A 26,692-nucleotide genomic window follows, 5' to 3' on the forward strand; every position below is an offset into this window, starting at 1 on the left:
AAAGTGGCAGGCTTTAACAAGTTCTCTCTCAGCACTGCCGTAGCTCTCGCTGCCCTGCTCCATGCAAGGGGCAGATCAGGAGCAGCAGGAGCTAAGCAGTCTCAGGCTCGCAGGCTCTCTGCTGCTTGCTGCCATTGCCAGCACTGGCAGGAGTCAGGGCATCACGTGCCAGCTCCCGCCAGGACACAGCTCCTCTCTCCCCTCTCCATGCTTGCACTCATGCTGCCCCAGAGCCCTTCCTTGCAAGCAACCTCCTAAAAATGTACTTAAATAGTGCCAGACAAGTATTTGAGTTAAATAGTGGAGATGGATACATCCCCCAAAATTGGTCAAGGACTTTTCATACCTATTTGTATTTAGCAGTGGAAAATTGATATTAAACAATTGCAGGGTAGTTTTGAGTCCACCAGAAATGCCCTATGGAAAAGCCAGAATTATGCAGGGAAAAAATCCCATCAAACCCAACAGACAAAATGTGGCTCCACCTCTAAGATGTCAGCCTTCACTGGATGCTTTTACTCATTGTTGCTGAAAGGCCTTTTGATGCAACAAAGCCTGAAGAAAAAGGTTAGCTGGATATATGCTAGGCCACTCCTTGTTGTTGAGGCCAAGAAACTTCCAGAACTAGACCCTTCAGAGCATCTCAAAGATAAGAACTCAACCTGCTCTTATTAAGCAATTATGCTCCTTTACATGATTGCCACAAACATTTGTCTACAAGAAGACAAAATATCAACTGGCAGAACAGTTAAGTAGCTGATCATAGCAAGTTTTGAACAAATCCATCATATTTGGCTTTATATGTATGCTTATATATTCCATACACATACATAATAGTACCAGGTGTAGTCTACACAATATATACAGTGGTACAGCACTCTAAACAGTGTATGTGTACCAAATGTATGCATATATGTGATATATAAAATGTTCACTATGTATAGTGTGTGTTTTATATCTGTACAAAAATATACACACTCTATATCGTCCAAAGTACAGAAATAGAATGTTGGTAAACTGCAGTACTTTCCCATGTTTAACTGCTGTAGCACAGCAGACAACTTATAAGGGAATATACCTTTCAATTTAAGGGACCACCACAGCTCAGTTCCAGTAGCCATCTGTCCATAAGAGTTATATGTGGAAAAAGAGAGGCAACAGGGTGCTCAGTTGGACACAAATCAAAAATCAGCACATGAGGTAAATGGAAATTTCTAAAAGGGGCACTGAACCACCAATCCCCATAAAGCACCCTTGTTGCAATGGCTGCAGTGTGTCTTGACTCCACAGACTGCACAGAACCAGAGAGCTGCTCATGTTCAACAACTGCAGCAGCTTCTGCCAGCACAAAGCAGTTGGTGTGCAGAGGCCAGGAGACCAAGCTGTGACGAAACAACCAGGCAACTGCAGCCAGTGCTCTGAGCCAGCAGCGGCCTGTGGACACGCTTGGGCGTGCTTCAGCTGCCTCACCAGGCAGCACAGCTGCGTGGCACGAGAAGAGCGTGAGTGTGTTTCCCTGAGGGACTGTGTAACTAGTTGTTTTAGTTTTTTACTCCAGTCCTCAGATACCTTTCAATGTCTATCTTTCCAGGCCCCAGAGTCATAATTCATACTATACACCTTTTACAGGCTCATAAACCTTGCTGAGTCCTAACCTTGTAAGCCTTGTAAAAAAAAACACCACAAAACTCCTTATCCCAAAAGACTGCTGCTGTAACGGGCCTTAAACCCCAGCCAAGGTGGGACATTGTCACCATGAAGGGGTTGGGGACCTGCAGTTTGCATTTTTCATAGTGCAAGAAAGACTCCTTTCTTTCTTTTCTAGCTCTGCAAAATGTTTGTTTGCAAGCAGCACCTTTTCAGGGTCCTACCTGCCTTAAATATCTCAGAAAACACAGAGAACAGATTTTTGCAAGAGGTGTCCTTGCTGCTGTAGACCAAGATAAATCCCCTTCGTCACTGATACACAATCCTAACCATGTATTCTATCCCTTAATCCCAGTGTCTTGGGGGGATAGGGAAGGAAGGGACAAAGGAGTCAAATACTTTTGCTAGGAACCTATCAAATAATGCAACTGATAAGTTGATTAAAAGAAATGTCTGCAGGATACTGCTTGGTTTCTTGAAGTGGAGGGGTCCAGCAGGGTACCCCAGTACAGAGCCAAGAAGTGCATCACTGCCAGCCTGCTTACGAGGCACTCTGACCAATTCCAGCTTAGCAAGGAGGAGCAACATGAAAGCAGCCACCCTGGAACTGACCACAGATCCACCCAGACCAGCAGTCCACCTCTGACAGCTGCTGAGAGTTGTCCACAATGTCCACAAAATACTTTGCTGTTCCCCAAAAATGTTAATGCTTAACTTCAGTAGCTATGTAGTATATTTTTCCTGTATCTAAAAGACGTCCATAAGAGTATCTCAAATCGGAAGAGCCCCATAAGGGTCACAGTTCCTCACAAGAAAGAGACCAAAGCCACACAAACCAGTGTAACCCTAAGAATTTGTCTTGCATAGCAAAAGCTCAACTTACCGACAAAAACCTAAGAAAGAAGACAAACCTAAGAACAACAAACAATTTGTGCAGGTTAAGTACACAAGCTGGCTAGATGGGCCAGGCGACCGTGCAGGCATTGCAGCCAAACATATAAACCACTGAAAGGAAAGAAAGAAATATTCTAAGGATACTCACACCTGGCAACTTAAGCTTTTAATTTTAATCTGAGTTGCACCTACGTTGGAGGACCTTAAAGAAAAGGAAAAATGTACTAGTACATGCAGCACCCAAGAACTGATGACTTCCAATAACACCTTAACAAACAAGAAACTCTTTCTATGTAACACCCTGCAATATTAGAACTTAAAAAATAAATTAAATTGAAATTCAACAAAACATTGTGTTTTCAGTTCTTTTGAGGTCTGAATTGTTCTGTCCCATTTAAATTATTGATCCAGATGTATTAGAATTTCAACAACACCAATAAGCATGAATATGAATAGGAAAAATGCAAAATAACGAAAAGAATACATTCTCCTTTTTGGTTGGCATAAGAATTTACAGAAATTAGTACATTAGAGCTCTGGCCAGTGTCACACTGGATCACATAAGAGCAAACCCCTAGAAAATCATCAATGAGGGAAAAAAGTTTTAGGAGAGAAAGAGCATTCACAATTTTCTCCAATATTCTAACAGAACATGTTTACATGGATCAGGATCTGATCAATTGTTTAAACAAGATGATGAAAACACCATTAGGTAAATAGAGAGGTTCTTCTCTGAACACAGCATTTAAAGAATTATCCACCATTCTTTTATCCACAGTTACTTCTGTCACTGCTCATCCTGCACAACTTTTTCTGAGAAAAGTGCTCTCTGTCTACCTGAGTAGGTATGGTCCCTAGCTTACAATGAACAATGATTTATTTAACCTCTGGCAGCCTTTGCCACATCTTGTGGCTGGGGACTGCTGTCCAAAGATAAGTTTAGGCAGAAGGCCAGTTTTTAAGGCATGCCTGTAAAGCTGAAACACAAAACAACAGCACAGTAATATATACATCTAAAAGATGAAGCCAATCCAGAGCCATCATAAGAAATTGCAACAGTTTACAAAGACTCGGTGTACTGCCTGTAGGCACTGCTTTAAACCAGTGCTGGCTCACAGCTGAAGGGCCATCATAAAATGGTTCTGAGCACAGCAATTCTCAAGTACAAGTTCCAAACTATTACAAACTTGAGTAGCATGAGCTACTCCTTGGTTTTCCTGGAGTAGCCTACAAGTAGCAATAAGCAAAACCTGCATTTGTAGAAGTCTTGCAGAGACAGACAAGCTGTCTGTTTGCCCAATTAGCCACCATTCCCTGGCCAGAGCAGAACAAGCCATTCAGTTTGCAGCATAAAGATTAAGGGATGGTTGGATTACAAACCAGATGAAAAAAGCAGTCTCATCCTGCTTCATTCTCACATACTATTGGTGCAGTTCAGGAAAATGCACCAGGAAGCTGCATCTGGAAGCTGACTGAATCAAATGTTTTCTGTATTTCAATGCCACATTAACAAGAAATAAGACAACCTTAATGGGAGGAATCCAACAAAGCATTGAACGGATTAATGTGATTGCTGCATCAGAACTGCTCTAGTGGATGCCATAGGATATCCATCCCCACTATCATGTCATAGACAAGTCACAGGTACAAGGTTTGTTTACAGGAAACCAATTAATATTGAAAAGTTATTTAATAAATTTATGGGACGAATACTAGTATCCACAATAGAAAAAGCAAATGAATGCAGGGCATTATCCACTGTTGATATTGTTGCTTCCTCTTTTCAGGAATAGCACTGGGAATGATACCAGCATTGGTATCTCCACTGAGATCAGGTGAGCCATTAAAAGATTGCTTATCCTTCTCACAAGTGCAACCATTGCCAGCAGGAATCAAATTTGATTCACACATCAGCAAGTTCCCACAGGCTGGAGACCTTCACTTCTTTATTTTATTCAGTACGGTAACCATAGCACACTGCACACTATATATGTTTCTTCACTGTGGGTAAAATCTACTGTTAACAGTAATTATAAGGGAAGGTCATGAGGGCACCTTGCCCACTGAAATGCAAAAGGTAAACTGGGATAATGCTTCTTATTGAACAGTATTTCAGTATGGTGTAGTGTGGAGAGTAACTTGATGGACGGCACTGTTGAAGAGGCATTCCTGATACATACTATTAACATTTAACAAAACCATAATAATTAGGTAACCAAAAACTTCCCTCCAATTACAACTGCATCACAGCATTAACCTGTTTATAGGCAGAGAAGCAAGAGGTGACCACCCTGTCACTCTGTGGAGCACCTGAACTGACTTCAGACATGGAGGAATTGTGATAATGCATTCCCTCCCACCGCTCCTCAGGCCTGCTCTACGATTTCAGGAGTTATCACCCTCAGCTGCAGTGCAAATGAAACTGCACCACTGCAACTAGACTAGTCTCCCCCAAAATTTCCACTACTTCAAAACTTGGTTTATGGCTAAAGTCAAGCATCTCCTGACCCAATAGAGAGCAGTACCAAGAGAGGCCCTTTGAACTCTCCCACATCCCAGCAGGCTGTGACCATGTACCCTCAAGCCTGCCATACAGGAAAGACCATCCTCCTACAGCCCTCAAGGAGCAACTCTTGCCTGCTGAAAAATGTAAATGGATTTGATGCATTCCACTGAACTCAAGGGGAACTTTTCATAGTCACTTTGTACACAGGTATAGATAGATGTACACACCTCTGTGCCTGCGTGTGAATTATGGCCTATGTAGTAACTAACAGAGTGAACCTTGCCTTCAAACTCTGCTAGGGCACAAGCTTAAACTCCTATCAAATACTAAATTATTGAAGCAGGTATGTTTACCAAAACAAGGGTAGAATTATTGAAAAATTCATATTATTTGAAAGTAGCTAAGTGCTTGCTTGGCATAAGTAGCTAGAATTATTATAGCAAGCTGAGCTATATGGCTATATTGCATTAGTCAAAGATGGATCACAGTGAAACCTGGAATTAACAGCCTAAACATTATTAATAGTTAGAATAGACAAAACTGTAATTTAAACATTACTCAAAAATTAATAGCTGGAGCAACCACATAATAGCACGGACTACAGAACTGACTGAAATTACCACAGAAACAGACCTAAGAGGATGTGAAGATGACCACGTGGCAAACACTTGGTAACAAAACAGCCAAGCAATGAAGGTCAAGGGCCCAGACTCTATTATGGCTATTGATCCACACTGTTGTGTGCAGAGTTTAGACTGTAATAATAATTGCCCAGGAATTTCTTTGTCTGGGGGTCCTTCTTTTGAGGCACCTAGGTCAAGCTACCAGGTATCAAAATTTATCTGTGCCATAGATCTATCTGATGGAGATGAGAGCCTAGTGTCAAAGATGTCTTTCACATCTATACTGCCATAAGTTTATCACAAATGCTTATAATCACTATTAATGGCCTATTTTGTTAGTATTCTAGATATTTCTGACAGAGCAGGAGAATAAACCATTCAATACATAGTTTGGTGCCTCACATGTTGCATTTTAACAGGCAGTAAAGTGATTCACTGTGACATACAGTCCAAGTGATTTTCTACCAACACAGACATATTGTGTTCATTCCTAACCGATCAGGAGTGCATCTGTATAGGCAGAATCCCTATTCTTCCTCTGTGTTTTTCGTTCGGTTATCTTTTTTCTGGTAACTGAAAGAAACCCCAGCCCACCCCGCAGCTGGGCAGACACAGGCGCGATAGTGAGAAGACACACGGCTGTTTATGCCCTTGGGTGAGGCTCTGCCCTCCCGCCGGCCCTTCTGCGAGTTTCTACAGCTCCCGTTGCAGCCCGCGGCTCACCCACGCCGGGAGCCGAGTCCCTGCCGCCCACCACGGCTCCATCCCAGGCCGAGGGGGAGCCCCGGGAGCGCTGAGCCCGCATGGCCGCGTCCCCGGGCACCGCAATGCCAAGCGAGAGCCGCTGGTGCTCGGGCATCTCTCGGCCTCGCCGCGGGCCCTGCGGTAGCGGTCCCGGCCCCCGCACCCACAGCCCTCACGGCTCCCCGCCTGTGGGCAGGGCGCACCCGCAGCCCTTCGCCGGGCAGGCGGCGGCACCGGCACCCGTAACGTCGCGTACCTGTGCGTGGCCGGGCTCCTCCACGAAGCGAGCGTCGCCTCCTCCCGTCGAGCCCTCAAGGCGCCGGGGACAGCCGAGCGTCCGCCTCAGGCGCCGCCGGGCACCCCCGCCCCTCTCCCTCAGAGCCGCCCTCTCCCCCGCCCCGCGCCGCTGTGGGGCCGGGCCGGGCGGAGACACCCATCCCCCTCGGGCACCTCCTCCCGGCGGCGCGGCGGAGGCGGCCGCGGCCTGGGCAGGGGCCGGGGGAGCGGCGCGGCGGGAAATGGCGGCCGGGCCGGGCTGAGCTGAGGGGACGGAGCTGCACCATGAGGCTGCTGCGCGCTCTTCTGCGCGGCGCTGCCCCGGGCAACATCCCGCAGCAGGTGGACTTCTACTCACGCTTCTCGCCCTCGCCGCTCTCCATGAAGCAATTTCTGGACTTCGGTGAGTCCCCGGCGAGCCGCCCTCGACCGCTGCCCCTCCTCCCACAGGTGCCTGTGAGGAGCGGGACGGCCACGACCCCTCACCCCGTCAGCGCTGCCCGGCTGTTGCTCATCTGTTAATGCTGTTTCTAGCAGAAAAGGGCTCTGCTTCCTTCTGGGGCAAGGGAGCCCAGCTGGCTCATTCCCGGAGACCGCGACTACGGCAAGGTCGAAATGTAGCTGAAAACTCCAGTTTTTGGCACCACCAGGCTAGTTGGGTGTTTTCCTGCAGAACCCGCGGTGTTGGGGAGAGGTTGGGAACAGCTGTGACAACTGGTAGCGTTAGAGCAGTGACTCAGACAGGTGAGACTGGTTAAGCCTTCCGCTGAGCGGCATGCAGCCTTTTAAAGGCATCTTCCAACGCGTGAAGCGTTTAGCCTCAGCTGGCACCCAGGGAGCAGTCATCACTGCTCAGTCACTTGGCCTGTGCCCTACAGAAACATCCTAGCCAAATGTTGCCGTTTTAAAAGGTGCGTGAGATAAGGAACAGGATGCAGACACCGGGAGCCATCCTGGAGGGTTTGGAAGCTAGTCTTGAAACTGAGTAAATCAGTAACAGGATACTCAGTCTTACACTCAGTGCCAAAACCACTTCTAATGCTTCCAGGTTTGACTGTCAGCTTGGAAACAAAATGATCACAGGAATTGTTCTATTGTGTTTCAAAGCAAAGACCACATAGAGGAAGGTTGTGTAAGTCATACTGAGACACCTTTTCAAAGGCTGAGGTTGGAGCCATTCTATAGTACGTTCTCTTTCTGTATCCAAGGCATTTTGGTGTGTGTACATGTTTACGTGTTATATATTTAACTAGTTAATAGTTTCATGGCTTTTTATAGTTTTGCAAGTAAAACCTAAGTGAGAACTAATCCTAGAACCCCAAGCTTTGTACAAGCCGGAAGACTTATAAAGAAGATTTTCTCATAATTATCTGCTCACTTCATCCATGTATTTAATGTTTCACTTGTGGCAATGAAATGTATCTGACATTTAAAACTCCAGATTCCTACAGGAACTCCACCATATGTTCTGTTGCTGCTGTACTTTTAAGCAAAGAAGCTTGCAATTCAGAGTTTGCTTTGACCTGCATTATTTAACCATTACTGATAAAATGCTTACCATTAAATCAATGTTTATTTTCAAGGCACACTATTTTCTTGTGTCAGAAGATAGGCTACTTTTTTGCTCTTAGTACCTGAACATAAGGTAAAAATAATCTTGGAAACTTCTACAATATTTTTTCCTCTCTTTTGCTTAAGGATTTAATCCTTACAGATTTAATCTTTACAGAGAGTAAAAACTAATAGCAGAAATAAAAGACTGCAAGACAGACACAATATTTCTCTATAAGACATTCTGTAGCTATTATAATCTGATTGTGTTTTCATTAAGGATCACAGGAGTTAATTTGTAGGAGTCACGTGTTGTGAAACACCAGAGCTGAAGCGTACACTTCACTGCAGCATATGGGCATGTTAGGAAGTTCAGATGCTGTTTACCTGACAATCTTTAAGTCTAGAAAGAAGTCTGGCTGAGAACGAAGTACAGCATTTCTTAGTCTCTTCCCCACGCTGCACCCTCCTTTCTCACCTAGGAAAACAAGCTTTGTGGGAGTAAAAGCAGGTCTTGATTTTAATAACCACATTTAATTCCCACCCCCACAGATGACACTTGTTCTTACAAAAGGACAGGTTGGTTATCAAAAGAGGCAGTATTTTCACTTCTATCTTTTAAAAATGTAAACATTTTAACGTATTAGTAACCTAATGGCTAAGCAGAGTAGCTGTCCTGCTTTCATTTCTTTCTCACTGTTCACGTGAATTCGTTCACCTGACTTCTGTTCCTCTAAGACTGAATTTAAACTGTAACAGATTTAGTTGAAAATGAGATCTCTATTACTGAATTTATTTTTTGAAAGTGTTTGAGGATGAGTTATGATAATTCACTAAGATCAGTGATGAAAAGCAGGGTGTATGGGACTGTGATACTTTCTCAAGCATCATTCTTGTAAGTAGTTTCCTGTGCTGGTTTCATTTGTTTCTCTGACATGCTCAGAGTGACATTGTTTGATCAGTGCTGGTTAGAGTTTGCTGCAAATAAAGTGAACAATATATATGGATAGAAGCCATATTTAAAGTTGAACAGTAGAGGTCTGTAACTGTTGCATTAGTTTCTGTTCATATATGGAAGATTCTCATTACTGCAACAGGAAGGTTTCAGTATGCGATAAATTTTGAAATACAAGTGGGCTGCTGCCATGAAACAAACACCAGCTTGCCAGCCTGGTGGAGTCTGCTTTGAAATCAAGGTATACGCCTCTTATGCAAGAAAGTTTGTGCAGTTCTCCACCATAGAATTGACTTCACTCTGATGTCATATTGGTCTTAGGATCTGAAAATGCTTGTGAAAAGACTTCATTTATGTTTCTGCGACAAGAGCTGCCTGTGAGATTGGCAAACATAATGAAGGAAATAAGCTTGCTTCCAGACAACCTCCTAAGAACACCTTCAGTTCAGCTGGTGCAGAGCTGGTAAGAACAGTGACATTCCATTCCTTGAAGGCTGACCTCCTGCATATACACAGGTTGGAGGAAGTCACTCTCTTCTCCTGAAAGGACATTCATAGGCTTGTTACATGAACATTGCTAAATATACCAGTGTGATCAGAAACTAAATTTACAGATGTGGGAAAAAAGAATTTAGGACCAATTAGAGAACCCCAAGGGAATTAAAAAAATCATTAAGTATTGCACACACTCATGTATGAGGAATAATTTTTTTTTTTAAAAAACAAAAATCCACCAGAAGAATGTTTAATAGGGAACTTACCTAACAGCGAAGAAGCTAGTTGAAGAAAACTACAGAAGCAAACTAAAGTCCAGAATGTTTGCAAAAACATAGCAGAAACCATTTACAAAACAGGTTATTGCAGACTGAGAGTAAAGGTATAGAAAATATGAAGCAAAAGCAATAGAAAGTTCCCAAAGCCAAAACATAAAACAACAGAGAGAACATGAAGGTATTAAAGTAAAAAAAAGACATTATTTGAAAAGTAAAGTTTGCTTCCAAGTAAGGATCTTAGGCATAAACTTTTTAAAGATGAAAGCAAAACAAAGAGATTCCTTGGCAACTGCTAAAGGCACAAGGATTTCTGTAAAGGCTTTTAAAGTTAAGATATCTGCCAAAAATCTGCCAGTAAGTGGGATTGACTAGATGACTGAATATGAAAAGAGCTATCAATGAAGATAGCTTAATGAATTCTTACTGAAACACAAATGCTTACATTCTCATGATCCTAGATGACACTGATCAAATGGGAAATTAATTCCATTTGGGCAAATGCAAAGTAGAACACAGGGAAGAACCTCCTCTGCTGTGTGCTTGCTTCCTTACAATGGGAAAGCAATGTTGATGCTATTGGGAATATTTTTCTGCATATGTCAATTGATGGCAAGAAGGAAAATAGTATTAGGAACTAAATAACCAATGGGTAGGAATATAATTGTACCACTGTGTTAGCCCATTATTCCCCTGAATTGCATGCAGCTCCATCCTGAACAGAAAAGACCAAGAGGGATAATCAAAGGGTTGGAACAATTTCTACGTGAGGAGAAACCAAATAGAATTCTTCAGCTTGGGGAAAGGGATGGCAGAAATACTTAAATCATGCACAAATGGAAAGATTTTTCTACTAACAGGAACACAGAGGGGCTGCAAATAAGTGATCGCCTACTGGGTTTAAAACACAAAGATGATATTTTGTGCATTCTAATTAAATTGTGGAATTCATTGCTCCGGAAATTTTGGAAGAAAACATCATAAATAGATTAAAAGGAATCTAACAAAATTCGCAGGGAGACAGGTAGAATGATTTGGAAACACGAAACATTGGAAGACCACAAATTGCTAACCAGAGAGATCTGGGGAGGCATATTAGAATTGATCTTTATCCTCTTTGTTTCATTGAAAGGTACGTCCAAAGTCTTCAGGAGATTCTTGACTTTAAGGACAAAAGTGCAGAAGATTCAGGGGCCATTCACAGGTAAGGCTTTGCTGTCACGTATATCTTGTTAATATTGTATTGGAGACCTGGCAAAAAAACAATATCTGAAAAAAAAATTTCCTATCTCAAATCTTTACAGAAGAATTGCAGCAACGTCATCCCCTGTCCCTAAAAGGACGGTACATTAAAACAGGAAATTAAGCACTTCAGCATAATGTCATTCTGTAGAATGCTCTGGTCTGTGCTGGCTGACCAGAAGTGCCATTTGACAGGCATGGGTTCTGCATGAAAACAGCTGGCATAGTTTTTTCTTTCTCTTGGCAGATATCAATTCTATCTTGATATCTTTATTTATAATCTTGATTCTTGGCAGCATCAAGATAATAAATAATTTTATAAACAGTCTGAATTGTGGATTACTGATTGTTTCAATGCTAGTCACCTGAAATGTGCTGTAAAGACCTGATCTGCCTTCTTACTGCAGTAGGCAGATGTGATATTTTTATTAAATCTTCATTTTTGTAGACAGGCACTGTTTGCTGGAGGATTAAATTCCCTTGAAAGTGAAATAGTAACAATGTATTCATTTCAGTTTTACAGATACCGTGATAAAAATCCGGAATCGCCACAATGATGTAATTCCTACGATGGCTCAAGGAGTAATAGAATACAAGGAAAGCTTTGGCATTGATCCAGTGACCTCACAGAACGTGCAGTATTTTTTAGACCGCTTCTACATGAGTCGCATTTCAATCAGAATGCTCCTTAATCAACACTGTAAGTGTCGAAAGGAGGGGAAATGATATCTGTACCATGTCAACTGTATTTTCTTCTAATATTTAAGTGCTTAATATGTACTAAGGTGCCACTTAGGAGGATACTATTTGCCTTGCCATTTATAACTCATTCTTAATACAATTCCTAAAATATTTATTAATAGTAGGCTTTTCATTATGGTGAGGACTGAAATTATAAATTGCCTATAGATTTTTTATTTAGCAAAATGGAAGACATAAACTAAAATTATAAAGTTACGCTGGATATTAAATGATGTTTTCTTTTTTGGCAGCTTTACTGTTTGGTGGGAAAATTAATCCAGCTCATCCAAAACATATTGGAAGCATCGATCCTAACTGCAATGTTGTTGAAGTTATTAAAGGTAAATTCAGATGATAAGAATCCTGAAAACTTACATGAGAGTCTATACTAAGCGTAGATACGCATCCTGATATGCATATATTGTTTTGTTCTTGCCTACCAGGAGCAGAAGTTTTATTTGATGTGAAATACGGTTTTGTTTCTTTTTCCTATAAACGCAGTTTTTATGAAAAGTACAAATCTCCCTGACAGTGCAGAGTACTTTCAAAAATTTTTTGTGGCAGATTCTAAAGGAGAAAAAAAGTGGGAGGGGGAAATGTAACTTCCTGTGTTTTTTATTGTAGATGGCTATGAAAATGCCAAGAGACTTTGTGATTTATATTACATGAGCTCTCCAGAACTTATCCTTGAAGAGTTGAATTGTAAGTGAGTGTGGACAAGGCATGCTCTTGAACATCATGATGGCTTCTTTAAAGGAACTGGTGCTGAAATGTTCCGCTTTTCACATAGTTCACGTGTTCTCTGTATCTACTGGGGTTTTTTAAATCTGACAGAATGTTTCCCCATTCCTCCCTTTAATCAGAAAACTGACATGAGCAGAAGTTTTTGATTCTACAGCTGTTGATATAACAAATTTTAGCAGGCTCCTTCCCTTGCTAATATTTCAATGTCATTACTGCATCTAACCCTCTCTGCATTTCTTGCGACATGTTAAAGATTTTTACAAGACTTTGTATTCCATCTTTGTGATACCTATGAGGAGGTTACTTGAAAGAACTATGATATGCCCTAGTCAGTGATCCCATAGTGGGTTTTAAGATTAATTTCTAAAGCAGCAAGCAACATTTGAAAATCTTAATCACGATTTTGATTAACATACAATTTTTCAAAAGATTTCTGTTCAAGTTTTCCTTCGTTAATTTAACAATACAAATTCACATTTTCAATTACTGTGGGAATGAATAAAAAACCTCTCATTTGCTATTTAATTATTTAGACTCTCTTCTCTCCAGCTAAATCACCAGGACAGCCTATGCAAGTGGTGTACGTGCCATCACATCTCTATCACATGGTTTTTGAACTTTTCAAGGTCTGTGCACTTACCATTAATTACACAATTCTTTCATATATCTTTGTTTACTGAGATTGTATTGCTTTGACTTTTCGAACTGATTCTAGATCACAGCATGTTTTTGCAAGTGCAAACTTCTTGCCATTTGACGGCAGCAACACAGCTACTCTGTACTATTAGAGAAACAATAACTGCATAGAAAATGAACAGCTTTGGAAGATGTATCTCTTTAACCTAGCCACTGAATACCTTCTGAATAGATAGCTTAAATCTTAAAATGTATGATATTAGTTAATAAAGCAAGTGAGAATAAGATATCCCACAAATTGTGTATTTTCAAATCTGTTAAAATAAATAACACATCCTACAGAGCTTTCCTCCAGCAGTTTAGTCCTAGACTTTTCTTGGACTTTGTGTCAAATTGCATGTGCTATGTGCATTAAAAAGAATTCTAGAACCCAAATGCTGTGCATTAAACTATTCACGTTTCCTTTAAAAAAATTAAATATTTGAAGTCTCATAATTCTAATAAACTAAATATATGCTGATACTGAATAAACTAGGAATATATACATTTGTTCTGATTCTTAAATACATGATTAAAATAACTACTAAATGATGTTTTAAGTTAATATACAAAGTGAATAGGATTGAAGTTGTACTTGGAAATTACAGAATGCAATGAGAGCCACCATGGAACATAATGCTGATCGATGCATTTATCCTGCAATTCATGTACACATCACACTGGGAAATGAGGATTTAACTGTGAAGGTACTAATTTTTTTTTTTTACTATTCTGAAAGTTATTTTGATTAGCGTTTTCTTTTCCTGCCATGAGCAGCATATTAGTAACTTGAGCTGGTGATCTGGTTCCATCAATAGATTGTATGTGATGATGCATGTAAGTAAAGAACGCTTATGGGATTTTACATACTGCCTCATGAAGAGGCTGCAGTCACACTGAGGGCTCTGCAATAGCATCCTGTACTTGCTTGTGTCTTGCCTAGCTTAGAAGCAACCTAAAAATGAAGTAGCACCTTTATACAATCGTAAATCAACATTTCCTAAGTGACAGTGACAGAGCTATACAGGTGTGAAACAACTGAAGAAAGGGAAATATATATTGTATATTCCACACAAAACAAACCTCCTGAAGTACAGTTTGCAACTTCTTTTTTCTGTAAAACATCCATCTTTGATTTCAAAGACCAGCTGCACGCACAGCGTTTTTCATAGGTCTAACTAAACTGTAGTAAAACAACTCCTTTGACTTACTCCTTCAAGTAATAGGTTTTAGTAAAATTATATTTAAATGGCAGTATTCTTGAGGAATAAAGATAAAATACACAGAGAACTTAGCATTTGCTGAAAGGTATAGATAGTGACTTCAGACAAAAGTGTGTGATGAACAAGATAAAAGCAGTGCACAATTCAAGCAGAATTTCCTTTTCTCCAAGAGATTATGAATGCTTCTTATGGCAGTATTTTATTTAATGGTTTGGATAAAGGATGAAAGGGAAGGATTCATCTCTCTTTGGTCATTGTTGAAGGTGAGAATTAAAGAAAATCTGTAACTTAGTAGGGACACCTTCAAATGATACTTTACCATAACTTTCTCTGGCTTATTGTTTGAGAGAAGCTGTCTTTTATAAAAATGTATTCAGGGATATAAATGCTCCGTCTTGTTCCAGATGAGTGACCGTGGTGGTGGTGTTCCTATGAGGAAAATTGACAGACTGTTCAACTATATGTATTCAACAGCACCACGTCCTCGTGTTGAGACATCACGAGCTACACCTTTGGTATGCAAGACTTTTATACCATGGCGTCCTGGATAGGTCTAATTGTCACAAAAAACATTTAGCTAAATCTATGAAATGTTGATTTTATAGATATTACATTGAGTAATATTTGAATTTTACTTAATTCAAGCTTAATTAAAGTATTTTTCAAAAATTAACTGAAAAATGGCATAAAATACCAAAAATTATTTTTTAAAATTTGTTGAAGATTCTCTTTTTCTCTACTAAATCTAAAGATCAGCCACGTCAAGCAGAATACTTAGCTATGCTGTACATACTGCAGTGAGGGCAGGATTCAGAATTATTTTTGTAGCCACTGAATGAAAGGAATAATTATAGCAGTGACTTTAAATCAAGGCCATATTTCATTTGTATTGTGTAGTCAATTGTACTAACCCCCAGCAAGGATGAAGGTACATAGCTGTGACAGGGCATATGAAAAATCCACTTTGGTCTCATGTGAATGTAATAAATGCACAAGAAATAAAGCCTAAGCTCTCAGAAATCAGAATCTCTGAACAGCTTTCCTGTATTTATTCTCCCACATTGCATAATTAAAAAATATATGTAGTTCTGCATGTAGATGACTCTGCAACTTACTAAACATGAGATCTTTATAGAGGAGTGTTCTATATGCTGAGAGATTACCTCTAAAATTGAAACAAAAATTAGTATTTAAACAAAATATTTAGTATTTAAACAAAAAAATCACACTTAACACTTCAGGGCTCTGTCCTTCTACTGCAGCCAGGGCCTGGTAGAATTTCAGTATAAGCTGCAAAGTCATAGATGTTGTGTCTTGAACCTTTTTTATATTATATTCACGATGTGTATTTGACTTAAGAACTCTGAGTAGTTCAGATTAGTAGCTCCATGAAGCGTGATGGAGACAAGCAGCAGTTTTCTCCAATGGCATCTCTTCAAACAGCTACCATAATGCAAGAAGGGTTACCTACCAGCCCTGCCTGACAAAGGAATCAGATTTCTCATAATCACAATAATTCATGCATTCTTCTGTTTTTGGGGTATATAACAGCTTTGGGGAGGGCATAACAGTTAACACCTGAACTTCTCTTACTGTCAAACATCGTGCTTAGTTTGTCTATTTTACCTATTAAGTTTAAACAGAAAATGCCACTGATTAATGCAATTAATGGAAGTATACTTTTTCTCCTGATCAGGCTGGATTTGGTTATGGCTTACCCATATCACGTCTGTATGCACAGTACTTCCAAGGAGACCTGAAACTGTATTCCTTAGAAGGCTATGGTACAGATGCAGTTATTTACATCAAGGTATGATGTAACAACCTACTCTAATTTTACATTTATCAGCAACTCTAATCTGAACTGCTAATAGAACTCCTTGTTCTGTTATGGTAACTTCAATTAAAAAGAATCATCAGCTAGAACCTTTTCTCCTTACAGGCCTTATCAACAGAATCAATTGAAAGACTCCCTGTGTACAACAAAGCAGCCTGGAAACATTATAAAGCAAACCATGAAGCCGATGATTGGTGTGTGCCAAGCAGTGAGCCAAAGGACATGACCACTTTTCGGAGTATGTAGCTTTTTCTTCAGCAGCTCCTAAGTAGGTTTGTCTGTAAAGGGAATTTAGAAGACCTGATTTATGATGTTGAGCCACTTCTGATATGTGAAAGTAATTTTAAATTTGAGTGTAGTGAGGCTTTTCTGAAATTAAAAAACCAACAGCCACCAAAACCTCCAAACATGCACTTATAAAAAAAGGTCATACTTCATTTGTTTCACTTTCTATTTATGACTGCTTTCAGAGCTAAGTCAGAGGAACAATATTTTGGTTTTTATAGGGATCAATGCAACAGCTATCACATCTGGTATTAATTTGTATTATTAAAAATAATTTTATTAGAAAAACTATTAAAAAAGCCCACTGGAAAATCTATTAAAAAAGCCCATATTCCATTATACAGTTCTACAGATTAACGAAAAACTCGTGTAAGAAATATCGAGCTCATTGCTATACCTTTGCAACTGTATGGCACTTCCTTTTATCTTAAGCATGCTGAAGCTTGATTTTGCAAAGTTAGATATATTGCCTACATACACTGCCTACATCAAGGTGGTGTTTTCAGCTGTAGAAATCACACCTCTGTAGGGATAAAAATTTTTAAAAAGCATTTTTAACTGCTACTACTGGTATAATGTATCTCAGGTATGTGGCATCAGTTTTACTTCTTTGGTTGTAATGTGAATATATAATAGATGTGAAAAACTTACCTTGCCCTGATCATTGTGAATTAAAAACCAGCATTGGCTTGTGTACAGTAGAGAAATGTTAGTCTTGCATTTGCCTGTATTTCCATAGGTCATACCAAAATGCAGTATCAACATTCTAGCCTTTGTAAGATCTCAGACTTGGGTATGTCAGATACAGCTGTAAATGAAACTATTTTAATAAACAGATTCTTAAAATTTGTCTGTAATAGGGCATCTCTATTACTTTGACAGTATAAACTGCCTTCTCAGGAGTAAGTAAGAATAAGTGGAATTAACAGTTTTTGAAAATACCTTTGCATTTGTGATAAGCTTCTGGCCTCACTTTCATTAACTGGAAGTCGCACTATAAACATGATATCGAGAATATGTTAATCAGTCAAAGACAAATCAGAACATACAGGGAAAGATAGAGGGGGGAATGAATATTACATTTCAGATACAGAGTCCTTCCAATAAAGAATTCAACTTAATGCCTACTGTACCAGCTTTGTACCTCAATCCCTGTCATTCCTAAGCATTTTTGGAGTGATGCAGTTAAAGCCATTGAGAACGAATCCTTTTCTCTGTTAATTAAACTGTATGTAATTCTGTGGGTTTTGTTCTGCAGCAGACATGCATAATCCATCTCAGAAACAATAAGCCTAGCTTTTGCTTGTTTACTATCTCTGTGCAGAGCAGAAGGTGAGATACCACAAGTGAGGGGGATAGGTAGGATGTTGGAAATTGAAGTCATGCTACTCTAGTTGTAGCTGAGCAAGATTCAAGATTTATCACCAGCTACCTCCCTAGCGAAGTTCTGCACAACAACAAAATGGTTTTATACCCTGGTTAAGCTAATGTAGATAACTTTAATAGAAGTGCACTACAGACTGGCCTGTATGCAGTTAAACTAACAGTCTGAGGGAGGGTTATTGTGTCTTAATTGCCACCACATCAGTAGGGTTACCTACTCCACTCAAGCTTGTGGGCACCTTGAAGCCCCTATTCTTCCTTACAAGGATGTGAGTCGATAACTAGCACACCTTTCAATCTGCAGGGCTACAAGTGAGGAGAACAGAGCTGTTCTCTTTGGCTCTGCAACATGATGTGAGAAATGCCACATAGTGTGAAATGGGGCCTGTATAAATGCTGGAATGGACACTTGCAGCTATTGCTTTTGCTAAACTAAAGCCGAAAGTTACAGCAAGGGCTTTTAAAAAATCAGGTCTGAAGCTGAGCATTCTAGCCTTTAAATCTTTTAACTAACTCAGCTGACTTTAGTAACATCGGACAACTACAAGTGGTATTTCTGAAGAAAAGCTAACAGTTTGTTTTCTACAAAGTCTATTAAGTATTTTAGATTATTACTGTAATAAAGTCTCCTTCATGTTCTCAGCTAACTACCAACTGAATTCTGATTACCAGAGCAACTTGCTGTATAATTATATTTGTAGTTACCTTTGCCTGCGACCCCAAATGATTGTGGTGAAAACACAAATGCACTATGTTTTGATTTACAATATTTAATCCTAGTTAAAAATTTGATCTTGGATAACTTTTGCTTTAAATAGAAGTGCAGAAGACAACTTTTGTGTTTAGTACTTTCATTACTATACTGAAGTCATTGCGAGCACACTGGTTAAGTTGAAGTGAATCACTACAGAAAAGTAGTATACTATCAAAATGCTGAGATTAATAGTTTTGTATGCAAATTAGCAAAGTGTTGCACTGTAAAGTTAATATTGGTTTGTGTTATTTTTTTGAAATAATTGCTGCATTTATTCATTAAAACTATTGTGAAAATGAAACTTTGTTGGGTGACCGTGTAGTTTGGTACTGAGCTTGTTCAGTGCATCCAGCCTTCTTGTTCAACATCAGCCAGATGTTAAACAGTGTGGGCTCTGATAATCAGAGTTCTCATGCTTGGGTGCCAGGGGAGTTTATCATGGCCCCTCCTTACCTGTAACAGCTCTGCAGACAGGGAAACCTCTGAAACCATCATTTCCACTAGTCTCTTTCAGGAGAAAACTCTTCCCAGGGTGCAACAGTATGCTTAAAGAAAGTAGGTAGTACTGGGGTTCTAGCAATATTCTAGTGTGCTAGTGTGAAAACACTCAACTTTCTTGAATTAATTAAATGGTGGTTTTACATGGGAGATCCTGAGCATTTGATGATTCCATACTTCTAATTCCTTTCTCTTTCACCAGTAGGGCAGCATTCCTCTTTGGTTCAAGGTCTGTAAGTTTGGCATATAACTCAAAGCTGCTATAAACAAAGTAAATAAGTTAAATCTTGACCACAGAATGCATAAAACTGAAATATAATATCTTTTAAAAAGTATTTATTACCAAGATTTTCAAACTTTATTTTGGAAATGCTTAGTGTGCAGAAGCATTTCCACAGAGTCCTTTTGCTGAAATTCTTAAGACATTTATACAAAAAAATAATAAATGTGAAACACCAACAGTGAAGTTCATTCATTTAATGGAAATGAAAAACAGTCCATAGATTTAAAGGAGAACTTGGTCCACATAAACGAACTATGTAAGTTTTGTTCCAGTCCATTCTAGGGTGGAACTGGTATTTAATCTAGTCTATGTTTCTGGAATAATCTAAATTAAGGAAGTGCTCTTGTAGTATCTCTAGAAAATAGTATGTAAATATACAAAACACCAAGTCATTTTCTAAGCTATTTCAAGAATCAAATCCTCCTTTAAAGAGAAATAATCTGTAGTCTACAACTGAACATTTAAATACAAGGTAGAAACCCAGGGCGTCAGTGATCATTTTTCCTACAATTCTTCCCTCAGTATTTTAAGTCTGAAAAACAGTATTGTTTAAAATTAGCAAATATATAAATTTGGTCCGCAAAAAATCTTGTTGCATGTAGAAAAGAGAAATACATGTATTGCAAATTGATCTCATTCATAGCATAAATCTATAAAACTATGTATTATTTAGGAAAAATACGTTAAAAAGGATCTTATTTATAGGCTTAAACCTTGTCCCAACACCATATGGGTAGTGTACAGAAAACTTAGTATTATGCTTAGGATATGTAGTTTGTGAAAACTACTTAGTATTTCTTGTTATTTTCTCAATAAATTGCAACACATAGAATTCAAAAACTATGTGCTACTAAAGTGAACTTTGAATGAAGTTCTGGAAGTAAAAGAATTAAAATAATCCTAAATTCGAAATACATGCTTTCTTTTTAAATTAATTTGACATTACCATTTCTTAAACTTAATTTTTTACTATACATCTTTAGTGGCAACAGATAAACAGACTGTCACAGACTGAATTTGTTGGCAGGATTTTTCTATTGTCCCTCTATCACCTTCAACTCTATCAAATGCTAGTTGACTAATACTGGAATGATTTTTAATACAGTATTCTACTTTTCACAAACATCAATTTCAATGAAAAGGGCATATGACACCTTAGAAGCAGAAATATTACTTAAGGCAGAAAGTTAAATTATTGTCCATTAGTACAGGCAGAGTCAACTAGAAATAAAAATACTGAAAACATTATTTCATTTTATTGGGCTGTAATGGGGAGGGACCACAATTAAAAAGTAAAAAACCACCTACCACGTTGAACTGTTGCACTTTCCCTCCTCCCTCAATTGTACAATTATATACAAATCTGCTGAACTTCCTCAAGATTAGGCAAGTCTGCACTAAAATAAAATGGTCATTTTAGCAGCTTGATTCAAGAGTGGCCACAACTCTGCCAGTCTTGCGAACTTCTTTCTCCTTCTTTTGAACCTTTTCCTTCTGCTTTTCCAGTTTTTCCTGTGTTTTTTTAATATCCTTAATTTTTTTCTTTATTGTTGATCTGTCATTTTGACTGGAAACTCCCAAAGCCTTTGGAGGAGGAAAACAAAACAAAACCTCATCAGTAATTTTTTTCAACAGCACTCCTAACAATGCTGGTACATTCACAATAAAAGAAAGTGTTATTCCCTTTGTGACAAGATAGTCTGTTTAATTTGAAAAGTAAGACTTAAGGCCCTAAAAACATTGCAAATAATCATTTGGGTAACAAGGTAGGTAAGAAAACCAAGGCCAGCTCTTCAGTTGTGAAATAACAATTTTGTGTTGCATTTTACAAACATGTAAACCCCTGAGAATTTCCAGAAAAATAACATCATTGGTATTAGTCTCCAGATATTTTTCTAGCTCTTTTTATACACGAGGAATTTTCACTCGGTAACAGCTCCTTAATTCTAAGGATTTTAAGGTGCATTATTGAGAGGCGGCTCAGGAAGTGGACGGCACACTTCCATTTGCGAACGGCAGGTGGCAGCACGCGATTCCGTCAGCCCAGCGGCGCCAGGTGCGCGCTGGGCTTCGGGCATCAGCTCAAGGTTCTCAGCTGGAGACTGGCATTTGACAGGCCAGTCACCGGTATTTTCTCTGTGCCCACGAAATTGTATAAAATACAGGACATTTCGTGTTGCATGTCTATTTAAAATATTTTGGAGACTGAAGCTATAACACCTTTTTTCCCCCTAAGCCCATCAAATTCTGCTATTGATCATGAATAATAATTTGCCTTACGCCAGAGCAGACCAATGAACCTCTTCTAGCTGCACATCTTGCCTGTCCATAATGCAGTCTCATAATCTAACAAGACAGAAAAACTGCAGGAATTTACCAGAACTATAAGGGATACATATATACTGCAGCTTCCAGGTGTAAAATGGCAAGAAAAGACTCAAAATATTCCAGTATGTATTTTCAGGAGGAGTAAAAACTTGAAACGTTTAAAATGTCACCAAATAGGATTTCAGCCTTCCTATCTGAAGAGGAAAGGTTGAAGAAACAGATTTCTAAAACTGGATTCTGCAATTCTATTTCAATTGGCCAGAACTTGTTTTGGTATGACCTTATGTTGAGATTGGTGATAGATGTATGCTTCCTTCATTTCCTCGAGAAAACAATATTTGTTATTTTTCTGGCCATAAACAGCCTTTAGTTCTACAATCAATTACTAATTACTACTTAACTATACAGGCTCCAAGTATTTCAAAAGCAACTCAAAATAAAATAACAACAGCAAATAACTCTGTCCCTTAAAAAGCCAGAGAACCAGGAAACTGAACGTTGTAGGTTAAAAATATGTCTAAATAAGAGTGAAACCTATACAGTTACAAATCCATCCCATGTTGTACACATACCTTCAACTTCTCACTGTCGAGCTGCATCAACTGCTGTCCATCTACATTCATGGCTGTGAACTCTGTAATATACTGCTCCATGTTCATTCCCATCAACCAGTGGCATACTTGCTGGGTGGTCCATTCAGAAATAGGTCTGCTGTGCCATTGATTTTGCTTTCCTGTTGTTGTAAATTCATCATCCAATGCCTAACCGATTGAGAAAAGTCACCATAAGCAATATTTTACTTGACTGTATGTTGAATTCCAGTTGTCAGTTGAGTTTGGTTAACAAAGTGCATTTTTACACATGCTCTACTCCAAAAGTAAAGTTCTTGAGATCAGTTTGCCTAATTTACTATAAACAAGACACTTCACCATACAACACAAAGTCAGAAACAGAGAACATAAATGGTAAACTGGACCTATCCAAACAAATGAACACACTTCCTCAGTTAGCTGGTTAAGGTAGCTCAATCTTAATGTTAGATGCTACCTTACACTGTATGAAGAATTATCAAGCACTTCAACTCTATTATTATTGTTAAGTGATGGAAATTCAAAATAAAAGCAATTCTAGTAGCCAGTAAATCTGGTGAGTGTTCTAGGTATAGTTTTGTTACATTTTGTACATTTGTAAAGAGAAGACTGTTTGTTCTTTGAACTAATGCTATTACATTTAGACATTTTAAAAGGTCTGCCCAAATAGAAGATGACCATTTAAGAAAGCAGCTTGCAGACTTCCACTGAAAATACACTTTGCCAGCTCACAGAGCTTTTGAGGCACCCTGCTTCAATTTCATTTGGCTTCTGAGGGGAAAAGGTACTGCTGTTTGTCCTGAAGCACTGTTACTTCATCACAAAAGAAAAGCTACACAACAGAGCTCAGTGTCTGTAGAGAAGAAATTCCAGTGTGGTACTTGAATCAGTAACATCAGTTAACTGAAGTTTTATCCAGAATCATCTCTCACCAGCTCATGACTGAGTACAGGCTGCATTAGACTTGCAGACAGCTCATCCAAGATATTTGCAAATAGCAGAAAATATGCTCCCCTTTTCCAGCAGGCCTTACATGCATTTGTAAACAGAAAACATGGAAAAAAGGAGTTTTCTAATTATGGATTTGAGAGATGACCCTGTTAAGTCGCAGGTGAACTACAACTGCCAGCCGAAGGGATCTCACAAAATCCACCTTATTTGATGGAATATTTGGGAGAGTTGATTGATGTAACAAAATTATTGTGGTGATTACAAGTCAAAGACAGTGAGATGTAGGTCTGCCACATGATCTGATCATACCACACAATGGATCTGACCACGGAGTATGGAAGACACGTATGAGGGGAAATACAGAATTTTCAAATTTCCAGTGTAGTGAAGGATTACACATAATTTGAAATGGTTTTGCTTTCCCTGGTCTGTGAAACAACGGACAGTGGCTACATTAAGAAGCAATGCATAAAAATAGGAATGATTTTGTAGGGCCAAACAGTTTGTGTTGAGGTCTGAAAATCCACACTACAAGCATTTCAAAGGATTTTCACTTCCAAATAGCCTGAGTCTGATCACAAAGACTCAATGGCCACTAGCAGCTGGAACGTAGCAGGACCACTGCTGGAGCACATCTGATTTGATTTCTGAGATAAATCAAAGTAAGGACGTGGCAACAATCAGAATATTTATTTCAAAAATGAACTCCTTATCCGAATCAAAATGCTTATGTAGATGTAACAAGTGCAAACACATCTGCCTTACTGATGTGCAAAAGAAGAATAGCAATTTGCATAAAATAACAGCAAAGGGCTCTAGAAGAGGATTGGCTTGAAGTGCTCTGTACAGCATCTGTATCAAGACAACTGGAGCACTGAATCTTCTATCCAAGCTATCAAGCTTGAGATGCTTTGTACAGAGAAGATTAGTTGGATAAATTACCAGGTGAATTTAAAAATGCACATTTATTTTACATAATTGTACACAACAGTACTCCCCAATCTGATATTGCAATAAAAAAATATATTGGCAACTTTGTCTCATACTGGCAAGTGTTCATGAATAGTACACAAAAAAGGGGAAACACTTTGCATTTTAAGTTGGACCTGTATCTCAGGTGTCGTCTATCAGCCACAAGAAATACTAAAATATATTTAATTATATATATTTTTTAATATATGTATGTACTTTTATCATTTGAGGTTGGGGGGGTTTGTGTATCTATATATCTCCTTTATATGAAAAAATGTGTGAAGTGTTTTATTCCAGTTAGAACTCACTCTAGATTTGCTGAATCTGTGCAAGCCATGCAAGAACTCCCCTTCTGTAATTTCAGATTGTAAGTACCTGAAGATGTATTCTTGTCAAAGAAAGAAAGGGATTCCGATTCTTTCATTTTGTCAGAGAATTGCTGTCCCCTGACGGAATCTTGAGGGCTCTCTAAACCAGTCTGTCCAAGCAGCACAGATTAGAGCATCTAACAGACTGCACTATGGAGGAGTCTCCAGGCTTAGCTACAAATTGCAGCTTCAGCATCATCAATTGCTAACAAACTCCTTCTATTTCACAAGACAGAATCCTAAAACCAGAAGTTGTAGCAACATCTGAATCTATGTTAAAACACAGACATCATCTCCTCACAGACATTTAATACTATAAAATTTGAATTTTTCACTACTACACTAGGGAAAGCACCTGTGACTTTTGCAGAATACAGGAAAGTGAAAACTGTAGAAGAATAAGATGAAAAACACCAGTTTTTGAGTAAGGATTATTGGTCATTAAATAATACCTCTGCATCATTTTTTTTCTCAAATGTCCATTCAGAGACAGAAGGAACATGCCAAGCTGTGTTTGTGCACCGAAGTTAAGAGTCTTCAAAACAGCCACTACACACAAGAAAGAGATCAGCTGCAAATTCAGAAAGCAGAACTAAAACTACTTCTAATGTGTGGAAGCATGAGAAAGCCATGTGCTTCTGCATAAAAATGCATGTGACTGCATAAAAATGCATGTGACCTAGAAAGCAAATAAAGGCTCTAGAGATAAAAATATAAAGCCCAAGAGAACACCACTGCCATCACACCATTTAACATACTAGGGACATTAGCAAAGGATTACCTAGCTAGCTTGCTAACCGTCTGTGAGTGAAGTGCCTCTGATCTAACCAGCTGGCTACTAACACCTGAACTCCCACCAGGCAGTCATGTGCCCAAACTGCCTGTGAGCACCTGTCCAGCAGAGGCAGACTCCTCAGCGCTGCCCCTAGCTAGGTGTCTAAGAGGTGTTTCCATCTCCAGTTTCCCAACAACTCCAGGACTTATAAGGCAACGTGCAATAGCCCACTCCTCTGAAAGCTGGAGTTACACTGGCTAGCACGACTCCTGCTGCATACTTATGAACCCGTCTGGACAACAACCATCAGGCAGAAATTAGTAAAAGCTTAATTTAAGCATCCTGTTCAGTATCTTTATTGGTGATTTGAATGAAGGGATTGAGTGCACCCTGAGTAAATTCGTGGACAACACCAAGTTAGGTGACAGTGTCGATCTGTTGGAGGGCAGGAAAGTCTGTGGAGGGACCTGGACAGGCTGGATCGATGGGCCAGACAAAAAGCATGAGGTTCAACATGACCAAGTGCAGTGTCCTACAAACTGGCCAAAACAACCCCATGCAGTGCTACAGGCTGGGGGCAGAGTGGCTGGAAAGTGGCCCGGTGGGAAAGGGCTGGGGAGTGCTGGTAGACAGCAGCTGAACATGAGCCAGTGTGTGGCCAAGTGGCCAAGAAAGCCAATGGCATCCCAGCCTGTATCAGAAACAGTGTGGCCAGATGGACCAGGACAGTGATTGTCATGTACTGGGCACTGGTGAGGTCACACCTCAGGTGCTGTGTCCAGTTCTGGGCCCCTCAGTTCAGAAAGGACATTGAAGTGCTGGAACAGGTCCAGAGAAAAGCAGCGAAGCTGGTGACGGTTGTGGAGCACAAATCCCATGAGGAGCAGCTGAGGGAGCTGGAGCTGTTTAGCCTGGAGGATACTCAAGGGGACCTTATCACTCTCTACAGCTCGCTGGAAGGAGGGTGTAGCCAGGTGGGGGGCAGGCTCTTCTCCCAGGCACCCAGTGACAAGAGGACATAGTCTTCAGCTAGCCAGGTAAGATTCAGGTTGAACATCAGGAAGAATTTCTTCACAG

At 39.5% G+C, this 26,692-nt stretch overlaps 2 protein-coding genes across 3 annotated transcripts in view; one reads left to right on the plus strand and one right to left on the minus strand.

Moving 5' to 3' along the window:
• The first annotated feature begins 6,851 nt into the window (after positions 1-6,851).
• On the plus strand, positions 6,852-19,151 carry PDK1 (pyruvate dehydrogenase kinase 1). Its single transcript, XM_041473150.1, has 11 exons — positions 6,852-7,093; positions 9,518-9,659; positions 11,099-11,170; positions 11,724-11,908; positions 12,201-12,290; positions 12,574-12,651; positions 13,243-13,319; positions 13,977-14,075; positions 14,996-15,106; positions 16,288-16,401; positions 16,534-19,151. Exons 1-11 carry the CDS (start codon positions 6,976-6,978, stop codon positions 16,672-16,674), a joined length of 1,227 nt encoding a protein of 408 aa, XP_041329084.1. The 5' UTR covers positions 6,852-6,975; the 3' UTR covers positions 16,675-19,151.
• Positions 19,152-19,669: 518 nt separating this feature from the next.
• The window catches only part of LOC121356549 (neurabin-1-like), a 39,439-nt gene continuing 32,416 nt past the window's right edge, over positions 19,670-26,692 (minus strand). For both annotated transcript variants that reach the window (XM_041473147.1, XM_041473145.1), the window contains 2 exons: positions 22,532-22,720; positions 19,670-21,215 (listed from right to left, as the gene is read on the minus strand). In XM_041473147.1, the coding sequence (XP_041329081.1) occupies positions 21,048-21,215; positions 22,532-22,720 (357 nt within the window). In that variant the 3' untranslated portion in view covers positions 19,670-21,047. The remainder of the gene's footprint in view (positions 21,216-22,531; positions 22,721-26,692) is intronic.

This window comes from Pyrgilauda ruficollis, unplaced genomic scaffold (assembly GCF_017590135.1).
Source record: "Pyrgilauda ruficollis isolate IOZ18807 unplaced genomic scaffold, ASM1759013v1 scaffold3, whole genome shotgun sequence".
NCBI lineage: Eukaryota > Metazoa > Chordata > Aves > Passeriformes > Passeridae > Pyrgilauda > Pyrgilauda ruficollis.